The sequence below is a fragment of the Accipiter gentilis genome, chromosome 17 (genome assembly GCF_929443795.1).
Source record: "Accipiter gentilis chromosome 17, bAccGen1.1, whole genome shotgun sequence".
NCBI lineage: Eukaryota > Metazoa > Chordata > Aves > Accipitriformes > Accipitridae > Astur > Astur gentilis.
In genome coordinates this window covers 13,441,918-13,460,994 of record NC_064896.1, presented here as the reverse complement: position 1 = coordinate 13,460,994, position 19,077 = coordinate 13,441,918, and the positions used below count along the sequence as shown (strand labels likewise).

The 19,077-nt window shown below is 37.4% G+C and overlaps 1 protein-coding gene and 1 long non-coding RNA gene across 4 annotated transcripts in view; one reads left to right on the top strand and one right to left on the bottom strand.

Annotated features, from left to right (window-relative positions):
- The window catches only part of LOC126047533 (uncharacterized), a 32,119-nt gene that overhangs the window by 1,857 nt on the left and 11,185 nt on the right, over window positions 1-19,077 (bottom strand). The window contains exons 4-5 of one of the 2 annotated variants that reach the window (XR_007508589.1): window positions 12,129-12,266; window positions 11,120-11,229 (exon numbers count right to left, since the gene is read on the bottom strand). This is a non-coding gene — a long non-coding RNA (uncharacterized LOC126047533). Of the gene's footprint in view, window positions 1-11,018; window positions 11,230-12,128; window positions 12,267-19,077 lie in introns of those variants that run through there. The other variant, XR_007508590.1, reaches the window with a different exon arrangement.
- CARS1 (cysteinyl-tRNA synthetase 1) overlaps window positions 1-19,077 on the top strand; it is a 36,659-nt gene that overhangs the window by 11,960 nt on the left and 5,622 nt on the right. For both annotated transcript variants that reach the window (XM_049821318.1, XM_049821319.1), the window contains 13 exons: window positions 144-293; window positions 1,518-1,658; window positions 2,355-2,443; window positions 3,445-3,566; window positions 6,387-6,499; window positions 7,054-7,182; window positions 7,398-7,527; window positions 7,848-7,951; window positions 8,961-9,058; window positions 10,480-10,669; window positions 11,190-11,258; window positions 14,093-14,174; window positions 18,657-18,737. In XM_049821318.1, coding sequence (XP_049677275.1) covers window positions 144-293; window positions 1,518-1,658; window positions 2,355-2,443; window positions 3,445-3,566; window positions 6,387-6,499; window positions 7,054-7,182; window positions 7,398-7,527; window positions 7,848-7,951; window positions 8,961-9,058; window positions 10,480-10,669; window positions 11,190-11,258; window positions 14,093-14,174; window positions 18,657-18,737 — 1,498 coding nt within the window. The remainder of the gene's footprint in view (window positions 1-143; window positions 294-1,517; window positions 1,659-2,354; window positions 2,444-3,444; window positions 3,567-6,386; window positions 6,500-7,053; window positions 7,183-7,397; window positions 7,528-7,847; window positions 7,952-8,960; window positions 9,059-10,479; window positions 10,670-11,189; window positions 11,259-14,092; window positions 14,175-18,656; window positions 18,738-19,077) is intronic.

Here is a 19,077-nt window from a genome sequence, read left to right as displayed (position 1 = left end):
TCAGTAGTTTGATCGAAGGTTTTTATGTGGCATAATGTATTATTCATCACTAGCAAGGTGCTATGTGGCTAAGATAATATATCGTGATGGAACGTAGCACTACTGTTCTGCAAGTTGCTTTCTAATTTTTTTTTTAATTATAGCTCTTTTCAGTTAAATTAAATGAGACAACAGACCCAGATAAAAAGCAAATGTTGGAAAGAATTCAAAATGCAGTGAAGTCTGCTTTTGACCCTCTACAAGAAGCTGTGCAAGCAAAACTCCCTGCAGAAGAGATCAACAGATGTCATGAGGTCAGTTTGAGCTCCTTTTAAAATTATATTTGGCTTATAATTGTTAGGGTTTTTAAAAATAATATTTAGCTTGTAGTACTTCCCTGAAGCATGGAAATTCTTATTCATAGAAAGAGGAACAGTAGGCCTGAGGACTTTGTAGTACTTTGCATTCAATACAGGAAATTTGATCCTTGAATTCAACTATATAGTTTTTGGATGCTGTTTTTATCAGTGACTTTTTTTTTTCCTCCCACTGTGATAATCACTCAGTTATTCTTACCTTTCTAACAGGGATTTTTCTCTTGCATATATTTAGACTTTATCTTTGACTTTTTTGTCTTGATGAATTAGTTTCAGTATAGATTACTGAACATGCATTTATGACATTCCAATACTGGTGGCAGTTTTCTACACAAGTGTTTCCATCTCTGATCAGAGAAGAAAATACATCCCCAAAAATTGCACCCAGGATAATTCTTATCCAAAGAACATTACATTTAGTGACAGTAATACTGTTGACTTTATTGGGCTTTGGTACTGTCCCAGTAACCAAGTCAGTCAATATAACTACTGTCTTTTAGTAATTGGTTTCCACTTTCATCTTTTCTTGCTTTCAGATTATTTGTGATAATTACTGCAGAGAGCATAGGGTATATGCTCCCTTCTTGAGAAGACTATCTCTCTCTAAATTACCTTTTTAAAAAAAGTCCAGCTATTTTAATATCAAGTGCCTTTATAAAAGTGTATACTGACCTAACAGAATTTTCAAAACAACTAAAATCTAAGCAATCACCTTCTGGGATATATCCTGTTGTACAAAAATGTCATCTTTTAATATAAGACTGAAATGTGTCCTTACTGATGTTCAAATTAGTCTTTTAAACACTTTAGCAATGTGCACAGTGAGGCTTCTGCTAGGATTACCCAGTAGTAGTGGGGGGAACAGATGATGTAATATAACTGCAGGTCCTGTCTGGTGTTTACAATGCAAATTCCACATGCTTATTTAAGTGATTGATATCAAAACAGATATCCCTTATCATTTTGTCTTCCTTCCTCTGTTTGTTTCATCCATATTTATGAAGGGCAATATGATAAAAATCTGGTAGAAGCATGGATTACTCTGTATTTATAGCCAAGTGTCTTTTTTCTTGAGCAAACCTCTCTGTTCAGAAGATCTTTCTGCAGAGTTTAAACAGAACAAGTCTTTGATCAGTTGCACTTACAATTATTGTTTTATAGATACTGTTGGAAGAAGCCAAAGATTTGCTGTCTGACTGGTTGGACACAAAATTTGGCAGTCAGTTGATTGACAATTCCATATTCTCAAAGCTCCCCAAATTCTGGGAAGGGGAATTTCATAAAGATATGGAAGCGCTCAATGTAAGTAAACAAACAGTTTTCTGTTCTAAAAGTGCACATGCCATGCCTCATAAATTAGCACCTGTTCTGTTTCCATCCCAACAATTTTAAATCCATTGTGCATGTTACCAGAGCCAGTTAACTGGTCATCAAATTTGATGTGTGCACTCCATCCCTTCCCCTTGGTGTAACATGGGCTTATAGTCATAAACTGATCCAGAAATTTGAAATGGAGTGTGTTAGCTGCACAAGAGAGCCCTGCCAACCTCAGCATTTAGACTGACTACTTATCAGTCTTCAGCCACTAAGAAATTACGTGGTGATAACAATCAAGGACAGATTTGTCTGTTACAGATGAAATGCTGTGTCATATGAAGTGGTTCAGATCAGTGAAGGTTTATTTATTTACTTGCAAATCAGTTTCCCAGTCCAACAGAGGGCCTTATTGCCTGTTCTGTCAGAAGTAGAGTAAGTGGAAGAGCTGACATCTCCTGCAGTAGTTTGTTGTTAACGTCGCCTTAAAGGCTGAGGAAAAAATGGCCACAGCACATTGTTTCAGAGCAGAAAGCTTGAAAAAGGAGTCTTAGATTCTACTGTCACTTGCTTTTAAGCCTATTTTTAACTAATGTATAATATATATGTATATTTAGTGCATATTTGCATATGTATAAACACTTATATGTATATAAAATACAAAATTCTACTTTTTATCTATAGGTTTTACCTCCAGATGTTTTAACACGGGTTAGTGAATATGTGCCAGAAATTGTGGATTTTGTGAAAAAGATTGTGGATAATGGTTATGGGTAAGTTTGCTACTGGATACTTTTTTTGTGCACTTATACTGTCTCAGAGTTAGGATGATTGCTTCCAACACGTAATTACGAACCGTTTTCTCTGTTTTCATATGCAATAGTAGTCTTTTCCAGAAGTAGTGTTTCATCACATAAAGAAACTTCAGGTTCCTTTGCAAAAGACCTGTTATTTCTCACTTGATGAAAATGTGCTATTCTACACTTCTTATGATGTCTTACAAAGAGAGAAGCTAGATTATTAAATTTATAGGGTGAAATCCTCGTTCATTAAAATAAATAGTCAAAGCCCCATTCACTTGAACTGTGTTTGACTCCTGGCCTTCAGCAACTGGTTTAAAAAAAGGATGCCCGAGTAGATGGCTAGAAATGAGTTGTAAATAACATTTAAAAAAAAAAAAGTAGTTGTGAACTGTTTTTCTGCCATTGTCTAATATTTGTGAAAATCAATCTAATACTCTAGAAGTTCCTAAGTATCATGATAGATTCCCATCTGAAATTTTTGAGTTCTCTTTCTGTTAATAGCCTTAATTTTTTGACGTGGATGCATTTTTACTGTGAAAAAAGCAAACCTGTGGTTCAGACTGCCATAATTTCTCTTGCATGTTCTTCCTTTAAACCCACATTTTAAAATTTTCTTTAAAAAAAAAAAGGAGGCATGCAGGGGGCCATTCAAAATAGTTTGCACTGAATTATCAGCATTCCTGGTGGTCATGAAACTTACCTTTGTGTCAGAGTTTTTATTATGGCTGTAGTGGGACAAAATTAGCAAAGTGAAGGAGGACAAAATGGACTGGGAAACAAACATGATTCATATTATATTATTGCAAAATATTAAAAGGGACCGGAAGTATTGTAGATACTTCTGCTCTTGGGACTGTTATCTGATGTCTCGCCTCATAAGAGTTTAACAAAAGATGTTGGTTTTGTGATTTTTGGGGTAAAATCTAGTTAAGTCTTGGTAAAAAGCTAGCTAATGACCTTTAACTTTTCAGGTATGTGTCCAATGGATCTGTATACTTTGATACTATGAAGTTTGATTCCAGTGAAAAACACTCCTATGCTAAGTTGGTCCCTGAAGCTGTAGGGGATCAAAAAGCTCTTCAAGAGGGTGAAGGTAAAAAGGGGAAATAACATTTGCTTAGGTTGCTGAAGAAGCTGATGATGTGTTGATCTCTTCAGTTGATTTCACTGATGTTTGAATCAAAGTTACTGTCAGAGTCGAATGGTTTACCTGCTGCACTTCCTTTACCAACAGAATTAGTTTCCAAAGTTTTGTACCTTGAGCCAGCACTTCCTGAAAGTTTTTAATTGGAAAATACCAAGAAATGTTATTCATTCTAGGATGTTTATGGGTTGGGTTTTTGGTTGGGGTTTTTTTTCACGTTTGGGGGTTTTTTTGGTCACAATTGTGAACAGCTCAGTCATTTGACTATAGCACAGTTATTTGGCTGTTCATCTGGTTCAAAGTAGAATCATAGAATCATTTAGGTTGGAAAAGACCTTTAAGATCATTGAGTCCAACCGTCAACCATGCCCACTAAACCATGTCCTGAAGTGCCTTGTCTACGTGCTTTTTGAATACCTCCAGGGATGGTGACTCAACCACTTCCCTGGGCAGACTGTTCCAATGCCTGACAACCCTCTCAGTAAAGAAATTTTTCCTAATACCCAATCTAAATCTCCCCTGCTGCAACTTGAGGACATTTCCTCTCATCCTGTCACCAGCCACCTGACAGAAGAGACCAGCACCCACCTCACTACAACCCCCCTTCAGGCAGTTGTAGAGAGCGATAAGGTCTCCCCTCAGCCTCCTTTTCTCCAGGCGAAACAACCCCAGTTCCCTCAGCCGCTCCTCATAGGACTTGTGCTCCAGGCCCCTCACCAACTCGGTTGCCCTTCTCTGGACACACTCCAGCACCTCAATGTCTTTCCTGTAGTGAGGGGCGCAAAACTGAACACAGTACTCAAGGTCTGGCCTCACCAGTGCCGAGTACAGGGGAACAACCACCTCCCTGCTCCTGCTGGCCACACTATTTCTGATACAAGCCAGGATGCCATTGGCCTTCTTGGCCACCTGGGCACACTGCTGGCTCATATTCAGCTGGCTGTCAACCAGCACGCCCAGGTCTTTCTCTGCCGGGCAGCTTTCCAGCCACTCCTCCCCAAGGCTGTAGCGCTGTATGGGGTTGCCATGACTGAAGTGCAGGACCCGGCACTTGGCCTTGTTGAACTTCATACAATTGTCCTCGCCCATCGATCCAGCCTGTCCAGATCTCTCTGTAGAGCCTTCCTACCCTCAAGCAGCTCGACCCTGCCTCCCAACTTGGTGTCATCTGCAAGCTTGCTGAGGGTGCACTCAATCCCCTCGTCCAAATCATTGATAAAGATATTAAATAGAATGGGGCCCAACACTGAGCCCTGGGGAACACCACTTGTGACCCGCCGCCAACTGGATTTAACCCCATCCACCACAAACCTCTGGGGTTGTCCATCCATATTTGGGTTCCTCTTTCATGCTGAGAACTCTTTACGTTATAAATCTTGTTATGTTGAACTAAACCCAAATATAGATTTTTTTTGAGTCGAGCCACAGCAGAGGAGAAGCTTCAAATGCTCGATAAACCAGACTCTGCTGGTTATCTGCTCCTAAAGGTGGTACAGTTTTAGTAGCAAATCATCCACAAAGTCTGTCAGAAGAATATTAAAATGTTTTCATGTAACACTTATACTAGGTGAAATTAGGGCACTCATACTAGGTGAAACTAGCAATATCTGAGAGATGCAGCTTAAATGGATGTGATTTTTTTTTTTTTTTTCTTAGTTCAAACCCTTATAGCTGAAATCTGTGTGAAATAAAAGGTGCTAGCTTAAACCACCATCTTTGTGGTAACATGAACGTAACATTTCCACCACATAACCAGCCACTTTTGTTGAATTGTTGTGTCCTTTTGCAAATAGGAACCGATGCTGAGTGATTAATGTAACTAACCAAGAGTATGCTTATGTCAAGTTATTGCTGGTCAGCGTAGCTGCTTTGACTCATTTGTGGTGATTGTCCTTACCCTGGCAGATAATGTCATTTTGACTGTTACAGGCAGCAGAAATGCTAAGCTTTGAAAGTTGCAATTAGTGTAAATAAAAGTGTAACACTTTTACATTTAAAGTGCATAATGTTACATATTATAAACAATTGAGATTGCAGGTATCTCAAGCTGTACATCAAAATTAATTGAGAAGTTTAACCTTGACAATTTTGTCTTTAATCTGTCTTCGATTCTTATGTGGTAGGTGGTATTGTTAACCACTTTTAGTCTTGGACTGTACTGCAGAAATAGTAAAGTCCCTGTGTTTTAAAGATGCTTTAATGAGAGTACTACCTAAATGATTATAAATAAGGAGCTAACAGCAAATAATGCATAACACATCTGTGATGATAACAAAACAGTAGACAGAGCTATTGAACAATTACCAGCCATTCTGTGCAGCAGCTGAGATTAGGGGTGGAAGAAATATCCTATGTTCATGTTGTGTGTGCATATTAAGACAATCCTAGCCTTAATTTGGATTGTTCTAATTTTGGAGTGAATTGGTTCTGCAGTCTTACTTGTCTATGAGTATAGGGGACTTTGTTTCTGTATTTCTTTTTCTGTAACTGCAATATTGGAATTGTGCCTGCAGAGAGAATGTAGATGAATGTCATGTCAAAACTTAGAAAGCAGTGCAGCTGATACTTTTCAGATTTCCTGTCAAACAAACATTAATCAAAAACCCAAAGAATTATCAAGGTTAATTATGAGGAATTTTGAGGGCTGAGTGTTTTTCATTTATTTATTTATTTATTTAAATTCACTTGATGTGAGGTACATCAAGGCCAGAAATCAATAATGCTGGTGTTTAAATAAAATCTATATATTTACATTTTATCTTTTGAAAGGTGACCTGAGCATCTCAGCTGATCGTTTAAGTGAGAAGCATTCTCCAAATGATTTTGCTTTGTGGAAATCCTCCAAGCCAGGGGAGCCCTCATGGGACTCTCCATGGGGAAAGGTAAGGACATTATAACCAGGGTTTAGATCTTCTATACCTTATTAAATAGCATGTTACACAAATACTTTGCCTCACCTCATATTAATAAGGTATAGATTATGGGAACTTGTGTTCAATTGTAGATTCTGTTGCTATGTTCATTTAATAATTTAGAATGTGTATCAGTCTGTCTCTTTGATACTTTTTAAACAAAAGTCTGCATGCAGGCTCATGATGGCTGTTACTGGTCATTTGTCTGCTATTTATCTACAGGCTTTATCTGCAGTAATTTTTATATCCTTTTTTCTTCATTCTGATCAAAAATATTAATGTAATTTTAAAAAGAATAATAAGAAGGATAATCAAAGAATCACAGATGTATATGCCGTGTTTGATCTTTAAATCTAACAGTATACTTTTATGAAGCTGAGACTGAGAATCTTTATTTCTTGGTAACACTCTATCTCATTTCCTCAGCTGTGTAACTACTTAGGGGCAGACCAATGAGGGAATGATACATAGGCAGGAGAGGAAGACAATTAACTAGTAGCCAAGTAATGTCTTTTTCTTAACAGGGTCGTCCAGGTTGGCACATTGAATGTTCCGCGATGGCTGGATCCATTCTAGGAGAGTCAATGGATATTCATGGAGGAGGGTTTGATCTCCGATTTCCCCACCATGACAATGAACTGGCACAATCTGAGGTGAATGAACTGGCCTTCAGTTTCTGCAGTGAAAAAGCGACATGCTTTGCTTTGACTGCAACTTACACAAGTCCATCAATTATTTTTTAAAAATTTTTATGTGTTTTGTATAAGCGTAACTTTTTGTTCTCCAGGATTTTATTCTTAAATTATCCTACTTCATGGTATGTATGTAAACCGTGTTTGGTCTTTGGGGTTTTTTGTTTTTGCTGCAGGCATACTTTGAAAATGATCACTGGGTTCGGTATTTTCTGCATACTGGCCACTTAACAATTGCTGGCTGTAAAATGTCAAAATCTTTGAAGAATTTCATTACCATAAAAGATGCACTGAAGAAACATACAGGTAAAATTACTTCGGAATTTGAAGGCTTTTGATGTACTTTGAGTGGTGACTGTGGTAATTTTGTAATTCAGGCACATAATGCAGTTTCTAAAAATGGCTAACTTCAGGTGTCTGTCTTCTTCACTAATGTTAGAACAGCTTCCTTGTTCTGCTTTTCCTTGTCAGCATTATCTGTACAGATAATAGTATTCTTGCTTTTTTGGTAGATGTATTGATAGTAAGAATATTAAAAATTCTGTTCTTAGCCACTGCAGTATTGGAGGCCATAAAAATGCTTTAGATATGATTATTTTCCTTGTTTATTTTGAAACTCCTAATAGCACGACAGTTACGGTTGGCTTTCCTCATGCACTCTTGGAAGGATACACTGGATTATTCAAATAATACCATGGAGTCCGCTATTCAGTATGAGAAGTTTATGAATGTAAGTAAGCTTTCTGTTCCTCCTCCACCTCTCTAAGCTTTGTATTGTTATATGTGTTTCAAGAAATAGAATCCAAGGATATATAGGCCGTATCCACAGACTGAGTTTGCCTTCTGAATTCGTCAGGTGAGATGTCACAGTATTTGTTTAGCTACCACTGAACATTAAAGTCATGTAAATTCCACAGACAGCTACATTTCTCTGCAGCTGGGTGCTCTCTCCCAAGTTTTGACATCTCTGAGCAGCTTGGCACTTAAATGCAAGCTTAGTTTCTCAGTTCAGCTTGCTTATAGGACTCAGTCCAACAGACACTCTCATAACGTGTCTACCAGATCAGACTTTACACAAAGTAAAGTGTAAAGAGAAGGAGAGTATCGTTCCTACCTTTTCTCCTCACCACATACATTGAGCATTTGCCTCTATACATTGCAGGCCTATGTGAGGGGTCAGGCACAGTTCCTTTCCCTGCTTAGTTTGGAGCTCTGATTTAAACCCACATTTCCTACAAGGAGGCTGTACAGCATTTTGAGATCGTTGATCTTGGTGTCTCCAGCTGAAGCTATTCTGCTTTTTATGTAAAATGTTTGGTTTGGGCCACAGAATAAGTGAAAATTACTTTTCACTAAGCTGGGTGCCCACGTAAAATAGGCCCTCGCTATAAAACCACTTTTATTCTTCAGCTTCCATTGCTAGCAATGCACTTAAAAATCTGTCATGAGAATTCTTGCCTAAAGTTTTTTTAAATGGTATTGTATTTGAGCAGCTCGTTGTAGAGTATCATAGTGTATCATGCAGTGGCAGAGCCAAGACTGAGAACTGAATTACGGTCCAACTGTGATTTACTGAGTTATGCAAAATGTGTGGGTTTCCTTGTTTTGACAGACATTCAGGAGGCTGAAGTGGTGTTGAAACCATAAACTTTAGGAGGCTATTTAAAAAATAACGCCTTTTTGTAGTAAATATTGGTTATGTCTAATTTAAACTGATTTTTAACTATATTCTTTTATAGGAGTTCTTTTTAAATGTGAAGGATATTCTTCGAGCTCCCACTGATGTGACAGGCCAGTTTCAGAAATGGGAAAATCAGGAAGCAGAGCTGAACAAAAAGTGAGTGGAGCATTCCTACTTCTCTGTGAATAGCCATTGTGTAGCTACATGTTTAATTTTTTTTATCCTGGCAAAGTGACTTACTATGTATATAGTGATATTTATAAATCTGTAGCATTTTCACTGAGAACCCAAACTCTGTACAAGCTGGTGAATTTATGCAACAGCTTTATGAAGTATAGATTAAATTGTTAATTTCCCTTTCATTTATGTTAAGTACACTGGCATGTCTCATTGCCCTGTTTATGAAGGGGAAGAGAACTTTTTTGTTAGATAGCTGTTATTTTCTTCACTACTTGAAATGCTGTCCTTCTATTTGAGAAGTGACCAATAATTCACAGTGGTTAAAACTGGAAAAATAGTATTTCACACATTTCAAAGTGCAGTGAGCAAACTGAGACAAACAGAAGTTAAATGACCTGACTAAAGGCACAAAAGATCGGAGTGCCAATGTTTGAAAATGTGTTATTGAGAGAGACAGTGATATCAATATTGCAGTCTTTCACTTTTATAACAAAACTATCATTATGGTTTGTAATATGAACAGCATCCTATATGACTTCTATTATGTGTGAAATTTAAAATAGAAGCATCTTATGTTGAGTGCTAAAATTGTTCCTAGTTCAGTTCACTGTTGTGGATAGTGACGTCCTCTGAAGATTTCGTCTTCACCTTGAGGCTGGTGGAGATAACCCTTTTTTTTTTTTTTTCAAAAAGAGGGAAGATAGTAATACAGAGGTCAAAAGGAAGGCACAAAGAAGTGGGAGGAACAGAAGATATGCTTCATGGATATTTGTTTTGTCTCCTTTCTTTACCACTTCTCATTCTCTTTTCTCTGGAAAAAGTATGTTGTTTGAAACAGTAGTGCCCCCCTTGTGTGATGAAATGGTACTTAATATACCATATTTCTTATTATGCCTATTCATGAACATTAAAAAGGTTTTCATGAATTTATTCCTTGTATGTGCTTGTAACAGCTTCATAACACTTCACTTTGTGGTAAGTGAACTTCCAAAGAAGATGGAAAAGATACTAAACAGAGTACTTGGCTGGTACATAGGGAAAGGAGAGCAATACTGTAAAGAAAAAAAAAGTAAGCACAAGAAGGTACTAAATAAGTAATTTATACTACTTTAAAAAAACTGGTATGAAAAGGTCAGTTGCTGAAAAAGTGTTTGATGTAATTTGTTTGGATAGTTGCTGCCAATTAGATTATCGTGCCTCCCTTTGTTCATAGCAGCAAAACAGCAGCTTTGTGATAATGCCTTTTTCTTGCTCATCTGTTTTTCCTTCAAATACAAACTATGACCAACAAAAGATTATCTCACTTTTAGGTCCCCTTACTCTTCTAACAGAGATTGTTCGGAGTAGGTTGCAGATACTTTTGACATCTATAGTAAAAAAAATTTTTTTCTTCTTAGTTTTTATGACAAGAAGGCAGCAATTCATGAAGCACTGTGTGACAATATTGACACTCGCTCTGTCTTAGAAGAAATGCGTTCGTTAGTCAGTCAGAGTAACTCCTATATTGCTGCAAAGAAATCGTCCAGACAAATGCCAAACAGACTTCTTTTAGAAAACATCAGTTCCTATCTCTCTCAAATGCTAAAGGTATGTAATAGCAAGTAGTAATGTTGCTATTGCACTGTGCAATTATAGCTGTTGTATTTCTCAAGTATGTCGGGATCTGTACAGTCTTTGTTCAAATCTTGTAGGAAACTAGAGGTCTTACACACACTCCCCAACCAAAACAACCCCAAATTGCAGTGTGTGCTGCGACGGGAGCAATTTGGAGTCCTTTATGTTACATTATAATGTCAGCTAATGTTTTGTTGAATAGTGGACAGCCCCTAATACATGCAAGGAAAATTAGATAGTAGAAAAACCATGAAGTTATAATGTCAAACCTGACAGCTTTAAAGCTAAATCTTGAAAGCCAATGCTTAGTATGCTGTATCAATTCAAAACCAAACATCTTGTTAGAGCAGTGAATTGTGGGTTAAATGAGAATTCGTGGCTTCAAACCCCTAGTACATATGATTTTGCTTAGTTTTCACATACCTGTGACTTGATGTCTACAATCTTTTCTCTTTTCTTTTTTCTTTCTTTTTTTTTTTTTCCCCTTGACCAGATTTTTGGTGCCATAGAAAGTGATGACGCAATTGGTTTTCCTGTTGGAGGGAATAGTCAAAACATAAATGTAAGTGAAGGACAAAGTACACTACACAAAATTACTCTGTGTCCTTTGAAAGCTTACGTTAGATAAAGTGATTACATTACTGATACGTAGCTGAATTACATTCTTTCCACTTTTAACATTTGAACCTGAAGTAATTAATTGGCTTAGGAAGCATGATTCTTCTTTTATGAGAATTGGGGTTTTTTATAGGTTTGACTTAATGACAGACAAATTGTATAGTAACCAGAAAAAGAATTATCTTGTCTTCTGAATGATGTGTCTGTTTAAGAAACCACATGTTACAGACAGCACATGCTACAGTCTAAAGACTCATTACAAGTATTTGTATGTTAAGTAGTTTCAAAAATATAATTATACTGATTAAACTTTCTTGTGGTACACCAAAGACCAGCCTGGAGGCAGCTGGAGTTTTATCCGCATTTCAATCTCTTTTTCTGATCTCATTTGTAGCCACAGTTTTTATCTGGCTTTTGAAGGCTGTTTTGCTTTGGTCACCCAGCAGTTCTTCTGTGATGCAGAATTTTTCTGGAAATAGTTGGGAGATACCTGATGTAAGTGCTGATGGGCCCTGTAATAACAGTAAAGTTTCATGGTACAGGCAGGAGAAATAACTCCATATGAAAGCTATCAACTTTGCTGTCTTTGTTCATGCAAAAAATTTGACATGGACAAATCAGTGCTGTTTTTCAAGTATTTTTCTGCATTCAAAGGTGTGACCATACGTTCTTCTGTTCCTCCTTAAAAGGAGTAAGCAAAACATTTGTGTAAAACATTTCAAACTTTTTGTTCATCGAAGGAAGAGAAAAGCTTGCTTATGATTGAAGAATGTGAATGAACACTCATGTGATCATGGGCCATGCAAATACTTACATTACTGTGCTTTGGAAATCTCCAGTAATGATATAATAAGGAAGATGCTCAGTATTCCATAGCAAAACCCATCAACAGTGAATTTTAATTTAGCGCAGAATTATTTTGAATTTCAGAAGAAAGGCAGCACCTTAACACCTTTTTAGGGAAAATGAAAATTAGATTTGTATTTAGCACTTCATTCAGGCAGTGTTTATACAATAGATACGCTTTATGGAAGGATTGGCAATAGCTTGGAACAAGAAGCTAAGCCCTTTCACTCCTTTAAAGTAATGTTGCCAAGGGTAGTAGAGTCAGAAGAGTCTTGTGCAGAATCCTGTGCTAACACCTGTTAGCACAGTTGTCAGAAGAATCTTATGCTAACACCTGTTACAAGAAACTTTGTTTTTATCACCTAGAACATTATTGCTTTTAAGCATTATAATATAAAGATGCATAATATCACAAATGTTTTGGCTGTTTCATTAAATAGTATACCCTCTTTCAGTCTTCCATGTAGATACTTATTTTTTGTAGCAAAAATTACCAGGTTGGAATACTTCTCATTAATTACAGAAGCTGTGGATCAGGCCTACGGTTTCTTTGTCTAAATTGGAGGTGAAGGAACCAATAGAGTCGTAATCTCCAAAAAGGCATAGTCCTCTTCAAAAGCTCTGAAAGAACAACTAGCTTAATTACCATGGTTCAGTAATTTACTTGAAAGGGGCTAGAAGAGATTTGAAGTCAGAATACCTCAGGTTCCATAGTCTCATTTTCCAAATGAATTAAGCATTGCTGTCAAGTTAGTTATTCTGGAAATAAAAATCTTTCATCTTTTAATGACTGATAAAGTAGTGACAGTGCATGCTTTCCTGATACCATGTCATTTGCATGTTGAGCTAGTTTCAGTGTAGACGGGCTAGTGGAGATGTGACTGTTGCTCACTTTCCAGAGTCTGTTCCTTCTGCCAAACTTGTCAGCAGTGGTTTCAGTTGTGAAGCTGATTGCATAGCATTCACGTTTATGAAAAGTTTTAATGGAGCCCTTCAACTCCTTTCATATGGGCACTTGTAGAACATAACAGACTATCTTGTCTGTTAATTGCACAGAAATTTATCATGAAGATTTAACAGATGGTAAAGACACATGGAAACGGGGGGGGGGGGGGAGGGGAGTGTGCATTTTTTTCTCTCTTCCCCACCCTCCAAAGTAATGAAACTTTTAATTTAAGCAGTCCCCTGGGTGCCTGGCTTCTCCTTGTGGGATTCCAGAGGAGTGTTGGCAGACAGTGCTGATCTGTAGTTGTTTCTGTAATTGTTCACTGCTGTTCACCAGCTGCTTGCTGTTGCTATTCACTACCATTGAGAGCAGGATTCTCAGGACTTTTTCTTTGAGGTTTCATGACCAGCATTTACTTACACCTGAAATAATTCAACAGTAATCTCTCCCCACTTTTTGTGGGGGAGGGAGTCATGTGAGGAATACAGACAACAGCACTGTATTGGAAAGAAATACAGTTAGCATAAGCTAACATCTGAGGAACAGATCTCTGTTCTAATGAAGATAAGTCCTAACATCACTTTCACCTGGTATTGTCTGACAAGCAGTTGGACCTAAGTAAGACAACACAGAGCATGAAGGGGCAAATTCATCTGGGTGCTGTTTTTATTCCTGCACTGCATTACAGTTTGCTGGACTGTAGCATAACCCTGTGGAACTGATGAATCTGTAACTAAAAGGAGACAAAAAAGGAATGCGGAGAGGCAGAACCTCACAAGTGGATTTTATCTGCACAAAAGGAAAATTGACAGCTAATGCAAATTATCGTCTATCCTTTGACATCAATAGAGCAGTGACAATTTTTATTGATACAGATCTGCCCTGAGGGTCAAGTTCCATCCAACAGCACATAAATATGAAGTGGGTAAGGACATGTTTTATATCTAAATGATGATTAGCTAACTGTAGAAATAATTATCCTGCAGATTGAATCTACAGTGATGCCATATCTACAAGTTCTTTCTGAGTTCAGAGAAGGAGTGCGACAAATTGCCAGAGAGAAGAAAGGTGAGAGTTTGCTTTTCCCTGTATTGTTGCACATGAGACTCGGAGGTCGTAGGAATTAAACTGGGTGGGGTGAGCCAGCTGATACAGTCTCTCTTTGCTTAGAGAATAAAAAGTAAGGCATCTTTAAATCAGAGCTGCTTTGAATATTTTCATCTCTGCTACCTGTCTCTTTAATTTGGGAATCTTTTACAGGCTGCTAAACTAATTTGCTTTTAATTTCCTAAAGAATCTACAAATTCTGGAATGACAGGACTAGCTGTTGTTTCTCTAGATTAGGGCACTCACTGCTTTCTAGGTATGAAAGTACCCATGATCTCTTCCCTCAGGGAGGCTGCATTCTCTTAAAAAGTGTAGATTGCTACACAATGAAACTGTCTGTGTTTAAATAGCCTGAGATGTTCTCGTTCTTACTTGGTAGCATAGTTGGAATCGCAGCTCCCCTGATGGTAATTGAGTGCTCTTGTTGGAGAATTCATCTGGGAGTTTGCTAGAAGTTGTTCTGGGTGCTTTTGTTTTCCCCTCTGAAGAGCTTTGATCGTGCTGTGTGTGTTGGCAGCAGAACTATATAGTGTTAAAAAGGTAGTTCCATTAAGCCTTCTTTGATTTTACTGGTTGATTAGTTCCTAATGGAGCTCTTACTATTTTCAGCTGTTCCCTGTGGAATTTTACATGTCTTCAATATGTATTTGATGTTTTCTTAAAACTTTCTTACACTGAGATTTGTACTTGAAGATAAAATATGGCATTTTTAATATATAAAACATATATAATTAACCTATATATGATACAGAAATTTAAAATTACTTCTAGTGTCTGGTTGATAACCTATTCAGCTGGCAAAGAATCTGAACTCTAATTCTGCTACTATTTTGAGTTCTTCTAAGGGCTATAAGTTTACCTTAAAAGCACAAAACTGTATTAATGTGACTATTAGCTATTACTGTGAAACTCCTATAGGCCGAATTGATGCTGAGAAATAGGCTTATTAGTTCCAGCAGCAAATATTTTCTGTAATTTGAATTAATTCAAGAAGTTTGTGTGTATATCCTCAGCCAAAAACATGACTTTTGGTCTTTCAGTAACTTAAATACTCATTTTGTATGAGGCTTTTTTTTAACTTGCTTTCTTGTGGTTGAGCTAAACCAATTCTCACTCTAACAGTGGTAAGGTTTAAATATCATGGGGCCTCCTGTAGATCATTTTTAGAATGTACTTAGCACAAGACTGCTTACTGGCACTTGAGTTTCTTACTTGGAAGGTACTGATTTTTTGCATGAAATAAATTGGGTAGTAAGAATAAAGCTGGATCTAGTTGCTATTTGGTTGGGGTACAGAGCACTCTGCAGTTTGACCAGGGAGGCACCTTTCATTAAACTATTTGATATATGGAAGCTGAGTGGTGGTTAGCAGGACACTGACATGCTACTGATTGGTTTCCTTGTACCCATTAAATTCTTGCTTGCAGGAAGTGTTAAATCACTGTAAAAGTTGTTCTGATTAATGGCTGGGGATATTGCCTCTACGTGGTTGTAAGTGAAGGGAGTTTCCCCATCATAACCCAATGCTGGCAGGATGGTGTTAAGTATTAATTAACATGATCCGTATTGCTTTAAGTATTCTTAGAGGTTAAATAAAAAGTATGCTGCTTCTGTAAAACCTGCAGAGTAATACAAATGTCCCCATCCATATACATATAACTTCTTAAAATGTATCTATATTTACAAAACATTTCACAGAATAGCCATTTTATGTTTTTTGCTAAGAATCAAAATGTATATACTCTACAAAAATTTTACCATTATCCAGAATGCCTAACATTCAAACATACTAGTAAAACAAACTCTTTATTTTATAAGCTTATTAGTATTCCAGATGGAGACCTGCCCTGCTCATTTGCAGTTGAGTCTTGACTTAATTTGTGAACATACCTAGCAATGATGGTAAAGAGAAAAAGGAAAATACTATGCTAGCTGTACAAGGGAAAGAAATGCAGAAAACCTCTGCAAAAGACATCAATGATAGGTTGGTCAGAGCATCTCTATATTGCACATCCTGATGTTTTAATTGAGTACTTGACCAACTGCAAAGACCCCATAGAGTTGTCTCTGCAATTGCAGATGCACAGCAGAGCAGATCTGTGCTCTAAGTGCAGCCCCTGATGCTTGGGAAGAATTCTTATTAGCAGTGAATTGTTATTCAAATGTTCAAACAGGAGCAAGTCTCTTCAGTTGTTGTTGGTTACTTACCTCAGGACATCTGCTTGAATTGACTACCCTGTGGTAAAGGTGTCCACGACTGAACTCTGCCTGCATCTTCCTTTCCTGCCATGGGTGCTGGTGCCATTTGGTATCTTGCTTTAAGCTGCTTCTAGGACACAGAGGGAAAACCTCTGCCCTCTTCCTAATATATCAGGAGTTGACCAGAACTGGGACAAACTTCATCATTGTAACCATGCCCACTCTTGTCTTTTGCTGCCAGTCTTAACATTCAGCATGAAGATGCTTTGTAAGTTCCTCCTTTTCCTTCCCATCACATTCAACAACAGCACAACATCTGTTTCACATCTGAGACTCTTTAGCTTGAAATTCACAGAAAATGTGAAGAGGTCTGGGAAATAGTCACAGGCTCAAGGAGTGCCTAGCTGCCAGGCTGTTCATGGGCACTGGTGATAAGGCACTATCCCACTGGTTTCCTGGTCACTGTCCTCAGTGGGGATAATGGCTTATGTCTTAAGGCAGCCCATAAACAACCCCCTACCCAATCCCTAAACATCTTTGCTCTGGGGGTACCACATGCAAAGAACAGGCACATTTCAACCCTAAGAAGCATAGTGCTGACTCCTCTGGATGACAGAGGATTGATCAGAGGATGTATCCTTTTGTAAATAATACATGTTTTGTTTTACATTTCTCCTTATTCTCTACCTTGATGGATTTCTTCTTCTTAAACTTTCAATTATTCATGATTTCAGGTAAGAAAATATTTATAACTAAGCAGACCCTGTTTTATTGAATAAGCAGTAGGTGTATCTGATACGTTCTTGATATGGTATGTGTAATTCCTTTGCCTAGGTCAGAGTGAACACCTTTTAGTGTTAATAGCCAGTGAGGTAATCTTATCCCATGTTTATCTTAATGGCTTATTTAGAGTTGCATCAAACATGAATGTTTGTATAACTGCTCTGGATCAAGAAAAATAACAACTTAGTTCACAGCAGACAAAAGAGTTTCTATAAACTGCAATGCTTTCCTATACAAAGAGAGAGTCGCAGAACACTACCATGCAGTGAAATAGGGTGGCTGTTCCTTTTTATGGTATTAGGACAGTTGGTGCTCTGTTCACTGTTCAGTTCTCTGAGGCTCTGAGAATTACGGAAGAGATGAAGGCTCAGGGATGGTACTTGTATCTACTGGTATATACAGTGTTTGGAACAGTGTCTGGATGGTAGCTTCTACTGCCAGAATTACTACCTTTGAGACCCCTATTACTTCTTAGGTTTAACCAGCTGAGAGTTGCTGAAAGGGAGAACATGGTATCATCTAACCCCAGTATCTATCTTGTCACACTTGCTAAGCATTTCCTCCTAAATACAAGGCTGTCTCTAAAAAATGCCACTGAATTAAGTTCACAGCAGAAACATACTGGGTCTTCTTGATGCATTTAGTTCCTCTTACCTGTTCTGCTGCTTCTTGGCTAATACAATTTCTCATCCAAGTAAATATCTTGTATGAAGATTTATTTTCCTCCTAAGACCTGATAGCATCTATTTCAGCTAAATCTTGAGTTCTTAACCATATGCTGTAATGAAAGGCTCTTTGATAAGTTTGCAAGAAAAAAAAAAAAGTTAGTTGTGATGCCCTGATCAACAGCCAGAAAGCCAAATCAAAATTCTCTGTTCTGCTGCAACTAGCTTGCTTGAAACAAACAGCTTGGTCAGACTATGGTAAAGATAACTATCTGTAGAAACAGAGGATGTCTGGCTTACAGTTGCTCTGACAAAAGTATGTGCAGTTATCAAACCAACAAAATCATAGTCCTTCAAAGGCACTGTTAGATGTAGCACAGGCTATGTTATTTTGTGATTTTTCTAAAATAGGGTTCTTAACGCTTCTTACTGTAAATCCTACAGCAACCATTAGGATCTTCCCGAGTCATATACCCTTCCAATATAACCTGGCAGAATCATTCCATCATTTGTGAATTGCCTTGGATTTTCTTTCTGTTCCCCTTCAGGAACAATGAGGCTATCTTGGAAGAAAGTTATGAATTTCAAGTCCCTACAAAGAAACATGCCGATTCTCTTTGTAGCTGAAAGGAGGCAGTACCTCCTTAAAAGGTTTATCACTTTCAAACAAAAGAACTTTCTCTGGCCTATGTGAGAGAGTGGAAATTTCTTAATTGCATTTAAGTAACTATGTAGCAGGACAGAAGTATACTTTTACCAAATCTTACTTTACTAAAAGTATTTTTCATGCTCTGTAGTAACTGAAGTGCTGCAGTTGAGTGATGCTCTTCGAGATGACATCCTTCCTGAACTTGGTGTTCGATTTGAAGATCATGAAGGTACCCAATTATGTCTTGCAACTTTGTAGGTAGCTGTTTTTATAATCTTACTATTTTCATAAGAAGTGGGAAAACAACCTGTCAAGTCTAATCTGGAATAATCTAACAAACTCAAGGACTGCAAAACTATAGCATATCATATTTGTGATGTTTGAATATATGTTATAGAACTGTATATTGGAATATATGTATAGAATATAAAAATGTACATTGCAATCTTTTTGTATAGCACCTAATTTCTTAATCACTTTTGATAAGTTGCTCAGTTGTATTTGCATTCAGCTTGCAAAAAGAAAACATTTATCATAGGGTAAATACATTTATCTTTGTTCAAGCATTG